Genomic DNA, 18,041 nt, shown 5'->3' on the forward strand with positions numbered 1-18,041 from the left:
CGGGGAGACGATGGTGGGGGCTGCAGCTTTCATTGTTAACACGGAGGGCTTCTGTGTATGAGGAGAAAACCGAAGGCTTTGATGTAAAGCTCAGAGAGCATCCAGTCTCTATCCTCTCCCTCTTTCCCTCTCGTTCTCTCTCTCTCTTAAGGTTAGAGTTTATATCGCTCCCTCCATTCAACTCGCAGGCAGGAAAAACAAGCCTGGGCAATTCATTAGATTATCCCATTATATTTCTCCTCCAGCATGGCTGGGGTGAGTGAGAGTATACGCCTGAAATATCCTCCAGGTTTCTTCAAGAATCATAATGGCCTCATGGCTCTCAGAAATGTCGTCCCTGAACTGCATGATGGGTTTGCTCGATTGGTGACAGCATACGATACAATTTGAAAATTACGTTTGCGATAAACATGGCACTGTATATATTTTTGTTTGTTGTGTCCTTTTTGGTTTGAATTATTTGTTATTTCACATGATTACACAGTGCTTTCTAAACTGTGTGTTGACAGGGAGGTGAAAAATATTCCAAATTTAGTTGGGCAGGTCCACTCAGTGTGCTGTTATTTCTTGTGGTATGTTTTTCCATCTCTTTGTGAGTTGTATTCGCAGTCTGTGCCAGCACAGTGAGATTCCCGTGACACCAATCACTTAATCATCAGGTCTTTCCATGTGATTAATCTCCCCGAGTATGTACAGTACACTGTAGAGCAATATCGCAACACGGAGCCCGACCTCTCCCTCCTACCTAACCATACGTACATGATGATGTTGACATGCAGACAACAGCAGCATCTAAAGTGAGGTTGGAGACCTTGGCTGGCAACAATACAATGAGAGAGAGAGGTTTGTAGAAAACACAACTTATTCACTGTCTCCCTCTCTAAAGGTCTCTTTTTGAAGAGCTTTGACAAGTAAAGTGGTAAGAGAAAGATGACTATTTCAAGGCCCACGCTCACGATAAGGGAGAAAAAAGACAGCTTTTGCCTATGCTACTTCAGCCACACTGAAGAGGACTTAGCACAGACGGATCGCACACTACAGAATGTCATGGATATAATTCAATCTGCCATCTTAATCAGGATGTTACCAGGAAACAACCTGCAAAAAAGAGGGAGCAATTGTTTGCTGACCTCTAACCCAGGAGCCCATTACAGATTGTCATAAATTCTTTTTTGGCCTGTTTTATGCAGCGGGGCTCAGGATCTCTCGGCTTGGGGTTTCTGGGAGAATTCAATGAGGGCCACCCAGAGCTTAATGCTCAAAAAAGAGATGGATTCCCAATATCCACATGCATTAGGCATCCATTTCTCATTTTGCAGCCTCACACAGTACCAGATTAAAGTGTAAATCTCTCACCAAAAGAAATCATTTTGAGCCCCCTTTTTTCTTTCATTCTTACACTTTTGTGGGTAAAATGATGGAAAGGGTAATGTTATGGGTTATGTTGGTACTTAAAATAAATCATCACATATTTGATGATATTTTTTTTCCAGGCATTTATGTGTGTATAATTTCAAGACATATTGTGAATTTTTGAAATCTGTTACAATAGCAATCAAATGACTGTACTCTTCCTACAGACCTGAGAACCTGAAGGAAGTCTCCCAGAAATATTTAGCATATATTTTAGCAAGCATTTTAATTAAAAGGCATTTTCTTTTTTTGTTTTTTTAACTATATATATATATATAGAGAGAGAGAGAGAGAGCCTATTGATCACATTTTTAAATTCAACACATTAATCTTTTTTTCAGACTCTCACAGGAAGGACTCTTTAATCTGCTAGACAGCATCGAAGGCCGGCTACTTGGTGAAAAGACAAGCTTGTACAGGGATTCATCTATTGATGAAAGGCAACTCATTAGAATTACCAGGTATACTTTTTCTGTTCGCCTTTAAACTTTACAGTCTTTTCTGTCACTCTAAATTAAATCCCGCATATATTTACGTGATGGTCATGTGGCAGTTTGTACAGATGAGAAAAACATATTATCCATTCGCCCAAGGGCTCTCACTTTAAATGAAGTGTCATCACTCACTAGCATGCTCACGTCTTTATTTCTGAGGGGGTTTCAAACACACAGGATTGTTATATTAACCACCCTGTTGAATTGCTATTGGGAGTCAGGGAGATAGAGGATGGAGAATGTGTTTCATTAGACGGGGGCTTAGTTTTTTTGTAAGCCTTTCACATTTCATAGCATGATTAATTTACTATAATTGGAGTTGTTATTGTAAAGTATGGATAAATGTCTTTCAAAGGAGAGCTTTGTTACTCTTTTAAAAAAATAACAACACTATATACTTATTTCCCATCCATGAGGGTTGTAAATGATGTCAACAAGATTTTCAATGGCAAAGTGAGTGGCCATCTTGTGTCATGGCCTTCAGTGTGGTGTTGGGTCTTGCTAGGATATTATGTAAATAAGTGTGTATGTGCATTGATGTGTATGATTGTACTTGTGTGTGTGTGTGTGTGTGTGTGTGTGTGTGTGCGTGCGTGTGTGAAGTGTTAGCAGCTGTTGCATGTGCTTCATGTACTCCTGACCTGCAGACCTAGGGCTCCATGGCAATAGCTGACTGCTCTCTATATATTGGACAGCCTTTGTCACAGTGAAGCGGGCTTGAATGACGAGGACCTTGAAGCATGTGGGGCAGTCATCCTTCATGAGCTTCAGAGGTTGTCATGGAGCACAGGAAAGGGCTGCGTACTACCACAGGATATAGTGATTGCGCATCAGTCCAGCACGGAGCCTAGTGAAATAAGGTAAGGGTCCAACACCAAAGACCGATATCAGTGCTTTAGTCCCTTAGTTAATTTGAACATGTATTTATCCCACCCAGATTCTCTAAAAAATAGTCATCATTAGATCGGGGGGGGGGGGGATACACATACTGTTATTCGATGGTATCTCAGTTTGAGTGCCATTTACAGTATCTTGCCAATTGTGTTACATTATTACAATTTATTTTGACTGATGTTTGCTTTTCAACACAAGGCAATTCATAAAAGTCGAATGACATACTGAATCATTGTAGACTTTTAAAATAGCACTGATTGAGCACTGAATGTCCTTTAAATAAACCTGAACCTGGAAACTGAAAACAAACCTGGACATCATCTGAATGTGGTAAATAAAATGTACAATTATTTTTTGAAGTAAACAAACCAGAAACTATAATTTTTTTTTTTTCTGCTGGTAAAAAGAATATAAAACAAGTACTGAAGAGGCCATGACCATGCAATTCAGTAATTGCTCCATTTCAGCTTCGATATGAATTCAGGAATAACTAAAGCGGTCTCTCCCCCCCCCCCCCCCCCCATCACTAAAATGGTTCAGTCAATGGTTTGGTTTTATAGTCTTGTATTGTTTTAAATATCGTTGTGTTGCCATGAACTGAAACTCCTGAGACACTGTAGGTAAGGGTATTATGAGATAATATAGTATATATTTTATAGAGACGCTATCAAATCCTATTTTACATTCGTTTTAGAGTATGTAAACTGGCAACAAAACAAAAAAAACACGTCCCTACAATGAGAAAACTGCAACTAAAACAGAATCACTTTTTCATTGGCAAACTGCGTAGACTTTGAGTGAATATGAATTCCACTGTAAGACAAAGAGTGTTTTTCACCTGACAGTGGTGAAGGAAGCACACACTTCCAGCAGATGCTACAATTCAACACAGTCTCCCTTGTCCACAAATGTAAAGGTCATTTTTGGTGTCACTTTCTGCTGTAACACTGTATGGGTGAATGTCATGAGTAAATTAAAATGCCCTATCTGTGACTTCCAGTCCTTTGGATAATGAGTAGTTACACTCTGAGCCAAATCCTTGCTCTGCTTCACTACCCTATTGATTTTGCAGAGACCTTTGCGGCTACATTTTCAATCTAAAGAGAAGCATCTTTCATTGTCCCTCTCCTTCCTGTGGAGATACTGTACCTATTGGCTCTTTGACCTTTTATCCCATTTGAACCAGGAGCTATAATACTTTATGAGTCTTTTTGGTGTTAACTGGAGATTATTAATGAATCTTTTAAGTGCTTAAGGTGGAATAGAAGTTCTCTTTAGAGAATGCTTTAAAATAAGAAATGGTGACAGTTTATTGTTTTAGATTTTTGTCCCACAGTTAAACACGCTCCACCTTCCTGCCTCTTTATTTGATAATCAAAATCCAGTCCTGGAAGTGAAATGACTCTTTTCTGTGTGTTCAATAAGAAAGCCTCTCTTTATACCTCACAAATATCTCAACCCCCACCCTCACCACAGCACCAGCCTCCCTCCTGATGCTGCTTGGCTGTGGGATCGCTGGTTCAAGCATGCCCTTCTGCTCAAGGAGCGCCGTGTCCTCACCACTGAGCGCTTGGTCGAGCTTTTCACGCCGTTGCTCCTGGAGCGCCATGCCACATACAGCCACCAGGTAGCGTCGGAGTCACATACACTGGCTGTACATACCCACAAGCAGAGGTGGTGTGGGGGGGGGGGGGGGGGGGTGTACACGCTTACACTCATGGACATTTTGCAGACATTAACACACACATATGAACACAAGAGTGAAATGGCTTCTACTTTATCTTCTCTCCAAAAAGGCTAGTACTGTTTTTGTATTTTTTTTTTAGCTTTTCTTTTTTTTTCTTTGGATGTTTAGTGAAGAGAGCTGGAGTTGGTAGTGAGAGCCTTCTTTGTGTCTGCTGTTTGAAACCAAGCCCTAGCTGCCTACTCATCAGATTGCTCCACACGTTGACCTAGACAAAAGGGAAACCCTGACCCATGTACTAATCGCAAATTACAGCCCCTGCTTGGCTTCTTTCATCTCATGTAGCGTATTCATCTGAGAAACACTTGCTTTTAATTTGGTATTAGCCAAAAGTATAGCCATCAGCTGGGCCAGATTTATGAGAGAGCCATTTGGTACTTCTCCACAAGACGTAGAATTATTTCAAACTTCCCACTCATTGACCTTGTGTGAATCATGCTCAATTAAACAAGAAGAAATTATTATGAATATTCACATTTTTACACTGTATTATATTTGGCATCTTACTTTTTTAGAAAATATATCAAGGATGCACAAATGTATTAGCCATTTATTATGTGGTGGCCAATATTTGCTTTGTTGATTATTGATGAAGATTTCGTGTATTTTTTTGATGCAAAAAAATGTTAAGTGAAAGCTTGTTTACTATATTTGTATGATTTACATTGTGCTCGTGCAAAGACATTGTGACTAAGGGCTAGAAGCTGTATTTATTCATTATTAAGATTTCTTTGTTTCCCTGGCACAAAAGGAGGGGTTGAATAACAAAAAGACTAAAAACAACCTACTACACATTGGTATCAGCTGTGGACCAATTAGTGGTTCATCCCTGAATGTACTTCTCTGTCTTCTGGAATGATCCTATATACTTACAGGCTTTTGTGTTATTGATTTTTGCGGATTGATATTGTGGGGGTTCTTGTGGCTTGGAGATGTTGCTCCAGTGTCTCCGACACGATGAGAAAGGCAAAGAGGGAGACTGTAGAGCCTCTTGAAAATATGAACTGACAAAAGTAAGAGAGGTACCGCCATCTACATCATTGTGTCCAAGTGCATTAGGAAAAGCCTGAGTGAAAATCTTTCTCCCCCTTTAGCTCTCTCTCTCTCTCTCTCTCTCTCTCTCTCGCTCTCTCTCTCCCCCTCTGTCTCATCTATCTATTTCTCTCTCTTACACTTTATTTCTCCCTTTTTCTTTCCCTTCTATGTCCTCTCTTACAACAGCTTACTCTCCACACACAAGAGCAAACAGAAATTTCCATTCACGTCTTACCACACAGCCTGGCTACTCTGGCAAATGGGAGCATGCAGCTCGCATGCACACACTCAAAGAGGCTCTTTGAATATTCAAGTGCTAACAGTTGCATTCATTGATATTTAAAATGCAGCGGGTCTGCAAGAGCCCTCAACCCACAGTACATTTGACTAAATCTAAAAAAAGAACAAAGGCAGATATCGGGGACAAGGATCAGGACAGTTTTTATTGTGCAGCAGCATCAAATACCAAGTGGCAAGCTTAGATTGGCATGTGTTTGCGTCTCTTCCCCTCTAAGAAAATGAAAGCATGTACATTGACAATCTTCACTGCGACCTACTGATAACAACATACAATGTACTTAAAGTTTGTCACCGTCAGAATCCTCCTGATCATCCCCTCCATATTAGTGCTCATTAAAAGTTGCAAATGGCCATCTGAGGCTGAGAGGCAGTCTTTGATCACAAAAGAGAGATGATGATGGAGAATTTGATATGGGGGAGGGAAAAAGGAGAGAAAGGAAATCGGAGTGTGGCATCTCCCTGCTCCTCATCTCCTGGAACAGCTCCTCTTAATTGTGTATCCTCATCTCCCCAGAGATAAAAATGAGCTGGAGAGGGAGGAAGAGAGCAGTTTGTCTCAATCCTCTCAGCCAAGAGGGGAGATATGTGGAACGTGTTGCACATTAACGCCAGGGTGATTGCATTCTTTAGGCGCTTCTCTAATCTCATGGATGAGAAGAGAGGGAGAGGGGGAAAAAGTGTGATTGAGAGGAAGAGTGAGAGCGAAAGTGTGCAAAATAATCTTTTTTAGTTAAACGAGTGAGAGAATTTGAAGTTATTTTCTTTTGGCGTTTGAACACGCTCTACAGCTAAACCTCTGTGTGAGCCTGGCCAAAGTAAATGAAATGTCTAATCGCTGAGTGTTCAATTTGACACTTCCTTCCCAAAATGAGAACAATTAAGAATGTGGTTTTAATTTGTGCTGCTCGCAGGCCAAAGTGCTGCTGAGGACACTTCTGTCCCGGTCCAGCGAGGAGTGCCCCTCAGCAGAGGACCAGAGTGACTTGTCTTCTTCGTGTGGTCCTTCGTCTCTCCTGGTTGATGGTGGAGATGAGAAGCCTGCCAGGCTGGTGCAAAAGCAGCCAGTCCAAGGTCACTGAATATTGCTGATAACAAATAAGTTGTTGTGCATGTGAGGCAAAACAAATCAAAATAGGATATCATTATACACAGGGGTAAACATTTTGTTGCGCAACTATTTGTAGATGCTTTGGCTGTTAATTATGTTCATAGTAACCCAAGTCCAAACCTGTTATACGTGCTTCAGTTAGCTTTGTATGGAACAGCTGGTACAAATGTCCCTCAACAGGCTACTTTTCACCTTGTGCGTAAAGAAATTGATTCAGTGCTGCTCTACCACCAGCATTACCAGTGAGCTAGTGTTCACCTGCACACTTGGTCCTGAAATGGGACGTCAATCTAATTTAGTTCACAAATGTTCTTTCTTCTCTTTAATGATAACTTGGATTTATATTACACCTTTTAAAGAACCAATGTCACTTTACAAAGAGGTAAATACAAATACCGTCACGAGGACAATAATGACACAATGGCTTATAATTTCAAAAAGCCCATAGAGCTATATTACAAATGTTTTGTTTTATTTGGTGGAGCAAGTCAAGGGAAAGGATATTATGTCCTCTCTCCTTGCATTATCCATCCAACTTCATGAGTGAAAAGTATTACCTCATCACCTATGGTTTTGTTTCTGTTGAAACAAAAGAGTAAGTTGACAGCACAATGTGACGCTCACTCAGCAGTCCATCTTTCTAATCTGTAATTAACTTAAATAACAATACAGCCAACCGCTAAACAAGATTTCCTGATATAGGATGAAAATGTCTGTATTTTAAATAAATGGATGTGTAAATAGACATAATAAATAATAATAATAAAAGATATATTGTGTTTCATTTTCGCACAATGTGCTACACTGTGCCTATGTGTGTGCTGCTAGTGATAAATACAAACTGTCACAGATAAATATATCGGGGGGGGGGGGAATGGCATTAAGTCTTTACAAATGGAAATAATGTAGATGTTTATTTGCATATAGAGAAGGGAATTGAGACTTAAACACAGGTGCTCACTCGAAAGGCATGTGGAGACGCATTCTATAGAGCTAAGTGTTAATGCACATACTTCGAGTTGTCCACTTGTGAATGGATCACTCAGGACGCATGTCAATACCAGGTCTGAACAGGACCAATTTCACCCTAGAGCTTTGTTATGATTCCCCCACAGCCTGGTTTTCATAAAGTCTTCTATTCAAAACAATTCCCATTTCTATCCTGAGTCTCCCTTCCTCCCCACCACTGCCTCTCACTATGCACCTCCATTTCTTACAGGACTACAAAGTACTGAAGAGGACAGCCCAGACGAAAGCCCTGCGGAAAGTGTTCCTATTAGAGGTAAAAAGGCAGTGCTGGTGTCCCAGCATTCACACTGTCCTTATGTTGTGGTTTGTTTTCTTCCCACTGCAGTGAATAATGGGCTCTTTTACGCAATGGCTGAGGCACAATGATCAAGGTGAATCCAGGGTCAAAGTCCCACCTGAAGAGCTGTGCAAGTTCTCTCTAATTATCTCAGAGAAAACACTAGCCACGCTGGATTCTGGAAAAATGTATCATTCATTATTCTGGCATAATGCTGCTGCTTTAATTGTCAGGATGCCAGGATAGGAACTGTGAGAGATCTGTCATAGGTTCTCATTATCTTCTAAACAATGCTCTGCCAAGGCTGGACTTGAAATATACTAGATGTGAAGGCATCCTGGAAGCAGGTGGTGTGGCCATCCCTCTGCTGCTTCTGTGAAATGCAAAGCAATTCTGTGCTCTCCATGGCTATCGGGTTTCCAACTGGGTGTTTCATGTGTGTGCATCCCTAAGGTGCGTAGCCAGCGAAATGAGTCCAGTTTTGGGATTTAATCAAAAGAGACATAACGAGTAAGAAAAACATGACTAAAGGGTTTTGTTTTTTTAAGAAAGGAGTTGGCTGCGGTGCACAACATCAGTGTCACAATCAAAGACCATGACCTTGGAACTGATAGTAATTGGTAAGACATGTGCATCTGTAGACCTTGTGGGGTCTTTTAAGATAACATATACAAGCGTAAGCTGTATAAAGAACTTTGGGTGGAATAACACAGTCTATTACCATTCACTATAAATGTCACATGGTTTCAGAAAATTATTAAAAGTGGTACTTTCCTGATGAAATCATCCAGGTCATACAAGATAGCAATGACTCTTTCCTTTGATATGTGTTGGATAATTCCAGTGTTGATTTTCGCCAGTGCAGCCCCCTTAAGTGTGATATCTTCTTTAGTGCACCGGAATGTAATTATGAGTGTTTTTAAAACAGAAAATCAATCACTGCCATCTCGGTAGGGGATGCAGAGTTAATGTGAGATGTTGATTGCTTTCTCATGGAAACTGTTGCTACATACCGTAGGCTTGAATCAACAGCTTAGCTGATTGAGCACAGCGTCATCCACTCTTCTCAGCGCTGAGACCACAAGACACAGCCACTGAAGCGTGTTGTCTCATCAAACACGGAAACCTCTGAAAGTTGGAAACCTGGGTTTTAAGCAAATATTTAATAGTTCCTTCTTGTGTGTATGTGTGTATGTGCATGTGTCCCCGAATAGAGACAAAAGCATATCAGTTACTTAAACAATCAGCCATGCAGAAAAGGCTGCAGAGTTCAGAGGAAGAGGAGGAGGAGGAGGAAGGAGAGGATGGCCTCTCAGGTAAGAAATGCTGTCCACTGCACTTGGAAAGCAGTGAACAACTACAGACTTGACTGTGGTCAACATATTTCAAGCTTCTTTACTTATTTTGGACTCTCAAAAATTAAATACACCTTAACAATCGCAAGTTTTAATGATTTTGTGAATTTCATTATTGCATACTTTTGTTGCATTGAAGATGAATATTAGTCTTAGATATCTCCCATCACTGGGACCACATGTGGGGTTCTGGCAGCAAGGTTAAGCAACTCTGTCTGAGCTACTAATTTCAGTGTTTCTATGTAAATATGCATAGGAGATTAGCTTGTGATGACATATCCAAATTAAACGTTTTTATCTGGCCCTGTTTGCTCTTTTAAGGAATAAATCATGGCCGTGAAGTGGACCTTGGGAGGGCCAAACGCTCCTCACATCAAGACCCTTACCCCCGGTAAGAACATTGTTATTATTCAACGGGCCACAGGAAATGGGCCACCAGACACCAAAGTGGTTGATGTACATTTGCATGGCCGCTCTCATAATTCCCAGTTCATTTCCATAAGATCAAGGGGGTGCCACCCATTAACTCGCTTACAAAGACAAAAGGACCCTAAAGCCCCTCTCACTCACTGTTGGTAGGGTTCAACCAGGTTTTAGAAATCAAAAGCACAACAGCAACCACAAAAATAAATTGGGAGTCGTAATCTCACTGTCTTCAGGCTTGTTGTCAGAATGCAAACAGATCATGTCAAGAAGAGAAACAGGGACAACCATTTCCCAAGGAGGGGACTTAAGTGTTGACAAGGACAAATGTCCTTTCATTTTTCACCCTTCAAATGCATTTAGGCTGCTCAAATCAGAGTCCTAAGTGGGTTGGAAAAGAACATCTAATGATAAATAGTTTTGCGGATGCTAACGCCATCACACTTGCATTTGAATATCAACACGACTTCATCAAATCTGCAATTGCATATCAGGTCCTCAGAGCGCCTCTTCACTGCGAACCCATTTGGGCTCCTGTAATGGCTGCGTAAACGTTATGAGGAATAATCTTCTGTGATTTCATGTGATTACTGGGCACCACGCTGACACAAGGGCTGAAGTCTGTATCTCCCTGGCCTGGCAAGCAGGCGCTCCCAGTCTGCCTATTAGCCCAGGGAAAGGGCCTAATGGGCTGCCGCTATTGTGATCCTCATAGCTGCTGATGTCTGCTGCTGCCAGCCCCAGTGACCACCCTCTTTAATAAACATGAGCCAATTTCAAGCCCAGACCCTCTCAGATGTTGCCTGTCTCCCTGTCATTAATGTGCATGGGAAGCCCAAAATATATGTGATTAAACAAAATTTGCAGTGCAAAAATTAGATCCAAACAGAATGCTGTGAGTAGTGGTGATACAGAAGTTGTGTACACAAGTAAATTTGGTCAAATGGGTGTTTATGCATGCCCACATGCCTGCCACTCTAATCTCACTGGGGTTAGGTGGCAGCGCCAAGAGGTGCTAGTCACCATGACCATCATCCTCTCTCTGGTCATACAATTTCCCCTGTCTTTTCTCCATGTCTCCTGGATGCTTAGATTTAAGCATTCCACTTACCACAGTCACTTCTTGCGGTTTATTGCGTCCACAAGTGGTCTGCAAGCCATGCTCTTAAGCAGCAGCATAACACCACTGAACGCTCTTGCCTTGCTTCTCTCCTGTCTGTCTGTCTCACTCTCTTACGCTCCTGCCCTTTTTCTATCTCCCTGCCCCTCTTCCTCCTTCTCCCTGTGTTTTTCCTCTCCTCCGTCTCCATCCTACTTGCTAATTATTTGCTTTATTTTGTCAGCGAGCTGATGAGTGACATCAAAAGGAGGATGGAGCTGGACTCAAAATACAAAAATGGCTTCCTCTCTGTTGTCTTAGACAATAATTATGATTTGCCAGTTAAGCCTAGACTACAGCAGAGGGATTGTAGTTTAAAGCAGAGGCTTTGGTGCAAAAAATGCATTTATAGCCCTTTGTGAGGCTCCTCATTATGTGTGGGCCTGATTCATTAAGTAATTGGTTTGCAGTTGTTTACATGAGTATTAAGGCCTTCTATTCAGGGCCTTTGAGAGATACATTGTGCAAATGTTGCATGTTATGAATGCAGAATGAGAGGCGGGGGGCCAGTCCTATTGGCCAAACACTGCACTCGGATGAAAAGCGAGAGAAAAGCACTGGGTGCTGCTTTGCATAGCAATGACTAGGGCCTTAATAAGCTTTACAGATTAAATACATGCAGTCTATACAAGATGCAAAGAGATACTCTTAACACATTTATATGTGCTCATTTCACTATTATGGAGTTTGAGAGAACTGAGGTCTTTCATATTCTTTTTTCTCTCTCGCTCTCTCTCTCTCTCGAACTCTTCCTTGCTCTCTCCCACACAGTGTTTTTCAGTCAGCTACTTTTATAGAATGTGTTGATTGTATTATAACTCGTGGGGAAGCGACTGATCTGCAACATTTATTAAGGATTTGTCCATTAGAAATCTTTTGCGGCCTTTGTGAATGGTAAAGTAAAATCACTTTTTGGTTGAGTGAGGATGAAAGGAATAATACACGAAGGAGTGAGTCTTAATAAGCAGCTGCACTCCATGTAAAGACCACTTGTTCCCTTTTGTATGCGAGTGCATGCCACTGCTTCCTCTCGTGCAAAGACACATTGTGCTCCTTTCTACTGTAGGCATTTCAGATGCAACTCTTTTCTTATTTTTATTTTGGGATTTTTAATACCTTTTCATCCCCCCCCCACCTCCCTTTTTTGAATCTTAAAATGCTTTAACACATGTGCAGAACACACACACATATACACACAAAACAAAATCCTGTAGCCATCAGTTGGTGTTGTGATTGTTGTGCCTAGTGCCTGCTTGACAAAAACCTTGACTCAACAATTAGTGGTTTACAGCTTTGCCTTGGACAACAGGATGTGCTCAAGCATTCGACCTCGAATCACTCAGAGTGTCAAAATCAGAAGCTCTCCCTCTCTTTTTCTCTCTCTCTCTCTCTATCTCTCTCTCTTTCTATCTCCCTTTCTCTCCCTCTCCCTCTCTCTCCCTCTCATGGCGAGGCAATGTGTGCGGATCTCTGACAGCTCTCTGGGAGGAGGGGTGAGAGGGACATGAGCTGAGAGAAAGGAGCGGAGGGGAGGGTACGTAGACAGAGAGAGCAGGAGGTAGAGGGAGACAGAGAGACGGTAATGGACAAAGACGTAGTGAAAAGCCATTTATTCATGATTTACATGTAAACAACTCATATTATAACTTGCTGAGTGAGGTTTTTGACAGTGTATTTGCAAAGGGCAGGAAGCATCACTACATGATTGTGATGGCTTTGGTTTAAAATTAGTTCTTGAATCAAAAGAGCTGAAAAACCTTGAATGTCTTTATTGTGTTGTTTACACTGGAAATGTGTTATTTTCCCTCAATTTAGTCTAGAATAGAAAGAAAGACCTAAACCAGGTCAAAACAGGACAAACAAGATGAAGGCAGCATTTAGAGCTTCCAACCAGAGGAGGTCACTGTCTCAAACCAGAAAAGAGTGCCTTGTTGCCTTCAATAAAGAAGTTTGAATTCACACATTCTTTTTCATAATTAATGCTTTCTTTGCTTTAGTCATATGTGTTTCAATGAAATAGTCTCACAAACATCACATTGTTGTGTTGATTGTAAGCAAAAAAAAAACTAAGCTTTTGACACGGTGGTTTGTGTTATTTTATTAATGACTTGCTTTATATAAGGTGGTCATTGTATTTTGTGCACTCATATGTGATGTGCGTATATCACAGCAAATTTGCATTAACAGAAATAATCATAAATGGTCTTCTCTTCTGGGCAGCATGGCTCAGAGGTAGAGTGGGTGTCCAGCAGCCGAAGCGTTGCTGGTTCGAATCTCACTTCCCCCAGTGACCATGTCCAAGTATCCTTGAGCAAGATACTGAACCCTTATTGCTCCTGATGGCCCTGTGATGAACTGGCAGCCCATCCAGGGTGAGCCCAGCCTTTCGCCCAATGTCAGCTGGGAAAGGCTCCAGCACCTTATGACCCTTAACAGATAAGCGGTATAGAAAATAGATGGATGGATGGACCTTTTCTTCTTCTGTTCCATGCACTGGCTGTCTCCACTAGACGGCCAACAGTCAGGAGAGTGCCTGTGTTGGAGTCACTGGCCAAATGCCTCTTCCTGTGAGCTGCAGTACTCACACATGGCCAGCAGAGAGCACTCACATCTTAGAGAGTGCCCACTCACCATGCACTCACAGTTGCATTTCACTGTTTGCCCCCTCTGAGGGCTACATCCTGTGACCATTCAGGCCTGTTAGAGTACATCTAAACGCAGCCTAAACAATGTTTCTGTGGGGTCAGAGCTGGGATGGGAGTAGGAGTTGATGGGAATGATGAGGTGATGGGTCTCCCTTTACCTTTAGACAAGCACCGCTGTGCAAAAGTGCTGTTGAGCTATTAGCATTTGTGTGTGGGTGGCAGTAGCTTAAAAAAAGCCTGGGTAAACAAAAGCAGTTTCCTACCTATTGGTGTGTTCAAGCCAGTATTTAATGCTTTGTAAGCATTATTTCTGCTGTCAGTCTTCACTTTCGCTAATTAAGGACTTCAACTAACATCAGTCTTGGGACTGCAAGAATGATAGATTTATGCCTTTCTAAAAAAAATATATATATATATATATATATATATATATATATATATATAGTCAGTATATAACTGTTCAGACAACAAATATACTTAAGATTGTTTGCACAAAATAAATCTTTATTGACTCCTTACTATTCACATTACTCAAATCTTATATTTTACAGAAGTAACATTTATATCCTCTGTAGGGCAGAAAAGGAGAGATCCAAATGAAGCAAAAATATTATCAAGAACAAAAATGGAGAGAGTAGTAAGGCGAGGCTTGCATGTCTTTGGAAGTCTTTAGCGTGTGTAATCGTATTATACATCATTCTCTTACTGTTCTCTTAAAAAAAAAAACATACCAGAACAATGGTACTAGGTTTGTCCCAGATTATATTATTTTTTTGGTATGCAGTACATTAATGCACTTATAAGCATATCTGATTTTTTGATTACTCACGGATTTGAAAATGTATGAATTAGGAGCTTTAAAACAGCTCATAGAAATTCTGTTTAAATTGCTAACACAGGTTTGATGAAGGGAATTCACTGACAACACTAAAAATACCATTTTTCTTCAAACTCTGTGTAATCTGTTTCAAACGTATCATTATAGGTCATCGTTGAGTCAAAAAATAGTGGTAAACAACAATATCAAACAATTGCAAAGACCAGGGGAAGAGAGTGAGAGAGATGTTGGAAAAAAGAGAACATTACAATAGCTGTAATTTGCATCATTTTACACATTAGATTCACCTCTGTCTAACGGAGCTTGTAGTACACTGGCCAGCCCAGTCTTACATATTCAGATCATTGCCTCAATTAAGGGAAAACTGCAGAAAATGAACAGGCATAAATGTTTATGGAAACGGAATATTAGATTGGTGGGGTCAGATCCAGGCTGAGCTCTCTATGGTAATAGCCCTGTCTTGAAATCAGCCCTGTCCCTCATTGAAGTGGAACAGCTGATAGACCATTCCCATCCTGGGGGTGGTGTGGGGGGGGTTTGAGACAAGAAAACCCCAATTTACTCACCGTAACCGTTATTATTGTGGCAAAGAAGAAAAAGTAATCGTTAGGTTATTGCTGTATTTTTTGCTGCAGCTGGTCAAGATGTGTTTCCTAACAGGTGTAAATAGACATTCCAGCCCTGGTAGTTTAGTTTTCAACATCTGTTCTGCCGCGAGTGTGGATGGCTCCTTTTATGTAGACATGTCGATAACTTTCCCATCGTCGAGTCTGCTCTGTTGCTTTGACAAATAAAATGAGAACATGAACGTTAAGCTATTTTCTTTCATCTAAATAATGTTGTGCATTTCCCACCTGTCAGACTGCCACGATTAGTCTTAGCAAAGCTGACGTGATTAAACATAACATCGCACTGGAGAATATTTCAAACAAAACACCATAATTCTGGACTTGAGATAGGATACACAGTATAATAAAGAGTATTTTCAACAAAACACCCTGGTATGCATTGCTCATTCTGTTTGCAAGGTGATAGACTTCTATTCTTCCTGTGTTTTGTTTTGCTCACATTTTAAGTGCTTGATATTCATCAAGTCTGCTGAGCAAAAGCAGAAATTGCCCGAATGTCCTGTAGGAAGCCATATCCCAGTCTGAATACTATACTGTCAGTATGGTATATTTTGTACAGCACAAGGCAATCTGCTCACAGTTAAGAATGAGATGTGCATCTTTTTTCTCTCATTACATCTTGAGTGGTGGAAAGCAGCAATATATGGTTTGGACAAGAGCAATTGGACCTCAGCCAGAGTAATTTGGTCCTCATTCTCAATGTACAATCACATGTGCCAAGACTTAGCTGAGGGACAGATGAGAAGATGAGCGTGATTGAGAGGATGACAATCAAAGAGGTCACGGGTTTGAATTGATGCAGATGGAGCAGCATGCCATGTTCCTGTTTTTGCTCCAGCTCATCTGCTTAAAAACTCGCCATCTTTTCTCCTCCTGCCTACAGGAAAAAGCATCAACAGATATCGAAGGTTCCTATATGGATGTGTATGCTAACCTGGGAGATGATGAGGATATATTGTAAGGTTTTGAATGGGCTCTGTGATGATGTAAATTAAAGAGGAGGCCTTTAAAAGTGGAACAGGGGGCCTTATTGCATATGCATTGAGGTAGATCAAAGCCTCTGCGGAGGTCACACATTTACATAGTGATATCAGCGGAGCTATGGGAACCTGGCGACCCCGTCTTTGGACTATTTTTGAATAGAGGACCTTGTGGAAGTCCTCTGGCACAATTAGAACAGGAGTCAAGGAAGTTCCCTTTGCTTTACAGATGAAGCTTAGCTACCACATCTTCTCTGGAGAGAAATGAGAGTTCTGCTTTATGTTTTTCACACTGATGTAAGTCATAGGATTGTGATTTCTTATTGAATTGCTCTCTAAGTTCTGACATGACACTATTGCTTCATATATTGTTATTTATGTGTTCTGCTTTGCTGAGGGATTTCTGCTCATGAATACCATGTTGCACCTCAATTTATTTTTTTCTAAAATAACTCTAGCTAGCTATTTCTCAAAAAAAAAAGAAAAGAAAAAATAATAGCTGTGTTTTATTTCTAGGAAAGAGAAAACTACATCCAAGGTTTATTCTGCTCTACAGTCAAAAGGTGAGTCGATGAATCCAAGCTGTAGGCACAAGTAAACAAACCACCTCACTTAAAGACCTGTGTGGAGCACACAATGTGTGTAAAGGATCTCTGTTTCTAAATGCTTTGCCTGAAGAATGGACCGGGAATCCTGTTCTTCCTGAACAATTTATATTGTGTGTTGAATATATGAACAACAATGTTCTAACATAATGATTTTATTCCACTAAACTCAACGTACAAGGGGAAGTTGGTCTAGAGTGAACATCCAACTTGAGGTCTGTTCAGGGCGGAGCTGTTATCTGCTTCTCGAACACCACACTTCAATTGTGGAAAAAAATGAAAAATAAAAGCTTCAAGCATTTGCTAGGGGTGGGACAATTCTGGCGTCATACAGTTTCATTTCATTTCAGTTTTGAGAGACAGAAATTGATTAATAATCAAGTATGGACACATCTAAATTTGGCAATATCCAGATATGCTGGATGTCAAGGTTAGCAAAGTGTCAAAAAATTTGAGTTGCATACAATAATACAACTCGCGTGTGAGCTTGGGAAACGTTACATTAGCATTAGCCAGGATTTAAAACATCCATGATGAATGGTCTTAAAATAGTATTGGAATTTTCCTTAATATAGGATGTATGTGATGTTTAGTATTTTTTTTTCTGAATAAAATTAAATATATTCAGCTGTTGAATCCACTTGATTTTTATTCAGACTCTGTTTTATTCTAATTTTTCCAGTTTAAGTATTCCTGAGTTCTGTTTTTACAATTTAAACACATTTTGGCATCAGTAAGTGATGAGTTCAGTTCATTAAAGGAGTATGGATGTTGTAATATATTGAATTTCAATGAATCAGTGCATTTAACTAAATAGTTGTAGTAGAATATAAGCATTAGGACTTAAAACAAATTTGAAGTGTCAGTGAAATTATATTCATGACGTCAAACTACTGAGTGAGGAAACAAGACATGGTCTTGCTACGTTGCTGGTTGAGAGACGAGAAGCTTTTGTTTCATCCAGTCGCTGCATTTACAAATGCTGGACTGCAGTGACACAATTTGCTTCGGACAAAGCTTTTGAAACAGTCGTGTTTTATATGATTCTGCTTCTCTAACAGGTGTTTTTATGAATTCCTCGTATTGATGTTTGCATATTGCTCTCACAATAAG

At 40.5% G+C, this 18,041-nt stretch overlaps 1 protein-coding gene across 2 annotated transcripts in view; it reads left to right on the plus strand.

Annotated features, from left to right (window-relative positions):
* kiz (kizuna centrosomal protein) overlaps nt 1-18,041 on the plus strand; it is a 60,656-nt gene that overhangs the window by 5,264 nt on the left and 37,351 nt on the right. For both annotated transcript variants that reach the window (XM_086182576.1, XM_086182575.1), the window contains exons 7-14: nt 1,755-1,874; nt 2,603-2,767; nt 4,278-4,428; nt 6,792-6,951; nt 8,208-8,270; nt 9,509-9,610; nt 9,971-10,040; nt 16,840-16,886. In XM_086182576.1, coding sequence (XP_086038702.1) covers nt 1,755-1,874; nt 2,603-2,767; nt 4,278-4,428; nt 6,792-6,951; nt 8,208-8,270; nt 9,509-9,610; nt 9,971-10,040; nt 16,840-16,886 — 878 coding nt within the window. The remainder of the gene's footprint in view (nt 1-1,754; nt 1,875-2,602; nt 2,768-4,277; nt 4,429-6,791; nt 6,952-8,207; nt 8,271-9,508; nt 9,611-9,970; nt 10,041-16,839; nt 16,887-18,041) is intronic.

Source organism: Aulostomus chinensis, chromosome 17, assembly GCF_037954235.1.
Source record: "Aulostomus chinensis isolate RoL2024-O1b breed Wild chromosome 17, RoL_Achi_v1.0, whole genome shotgun sequence".
In the NCBI taxonomy this organism is placed as follows: Eukaryota; Metazoa; Chordata; class Actinopteri; order Syngnathiformes; family Aulostomidae; genus Aulostomus; species Aulostomus chinensis.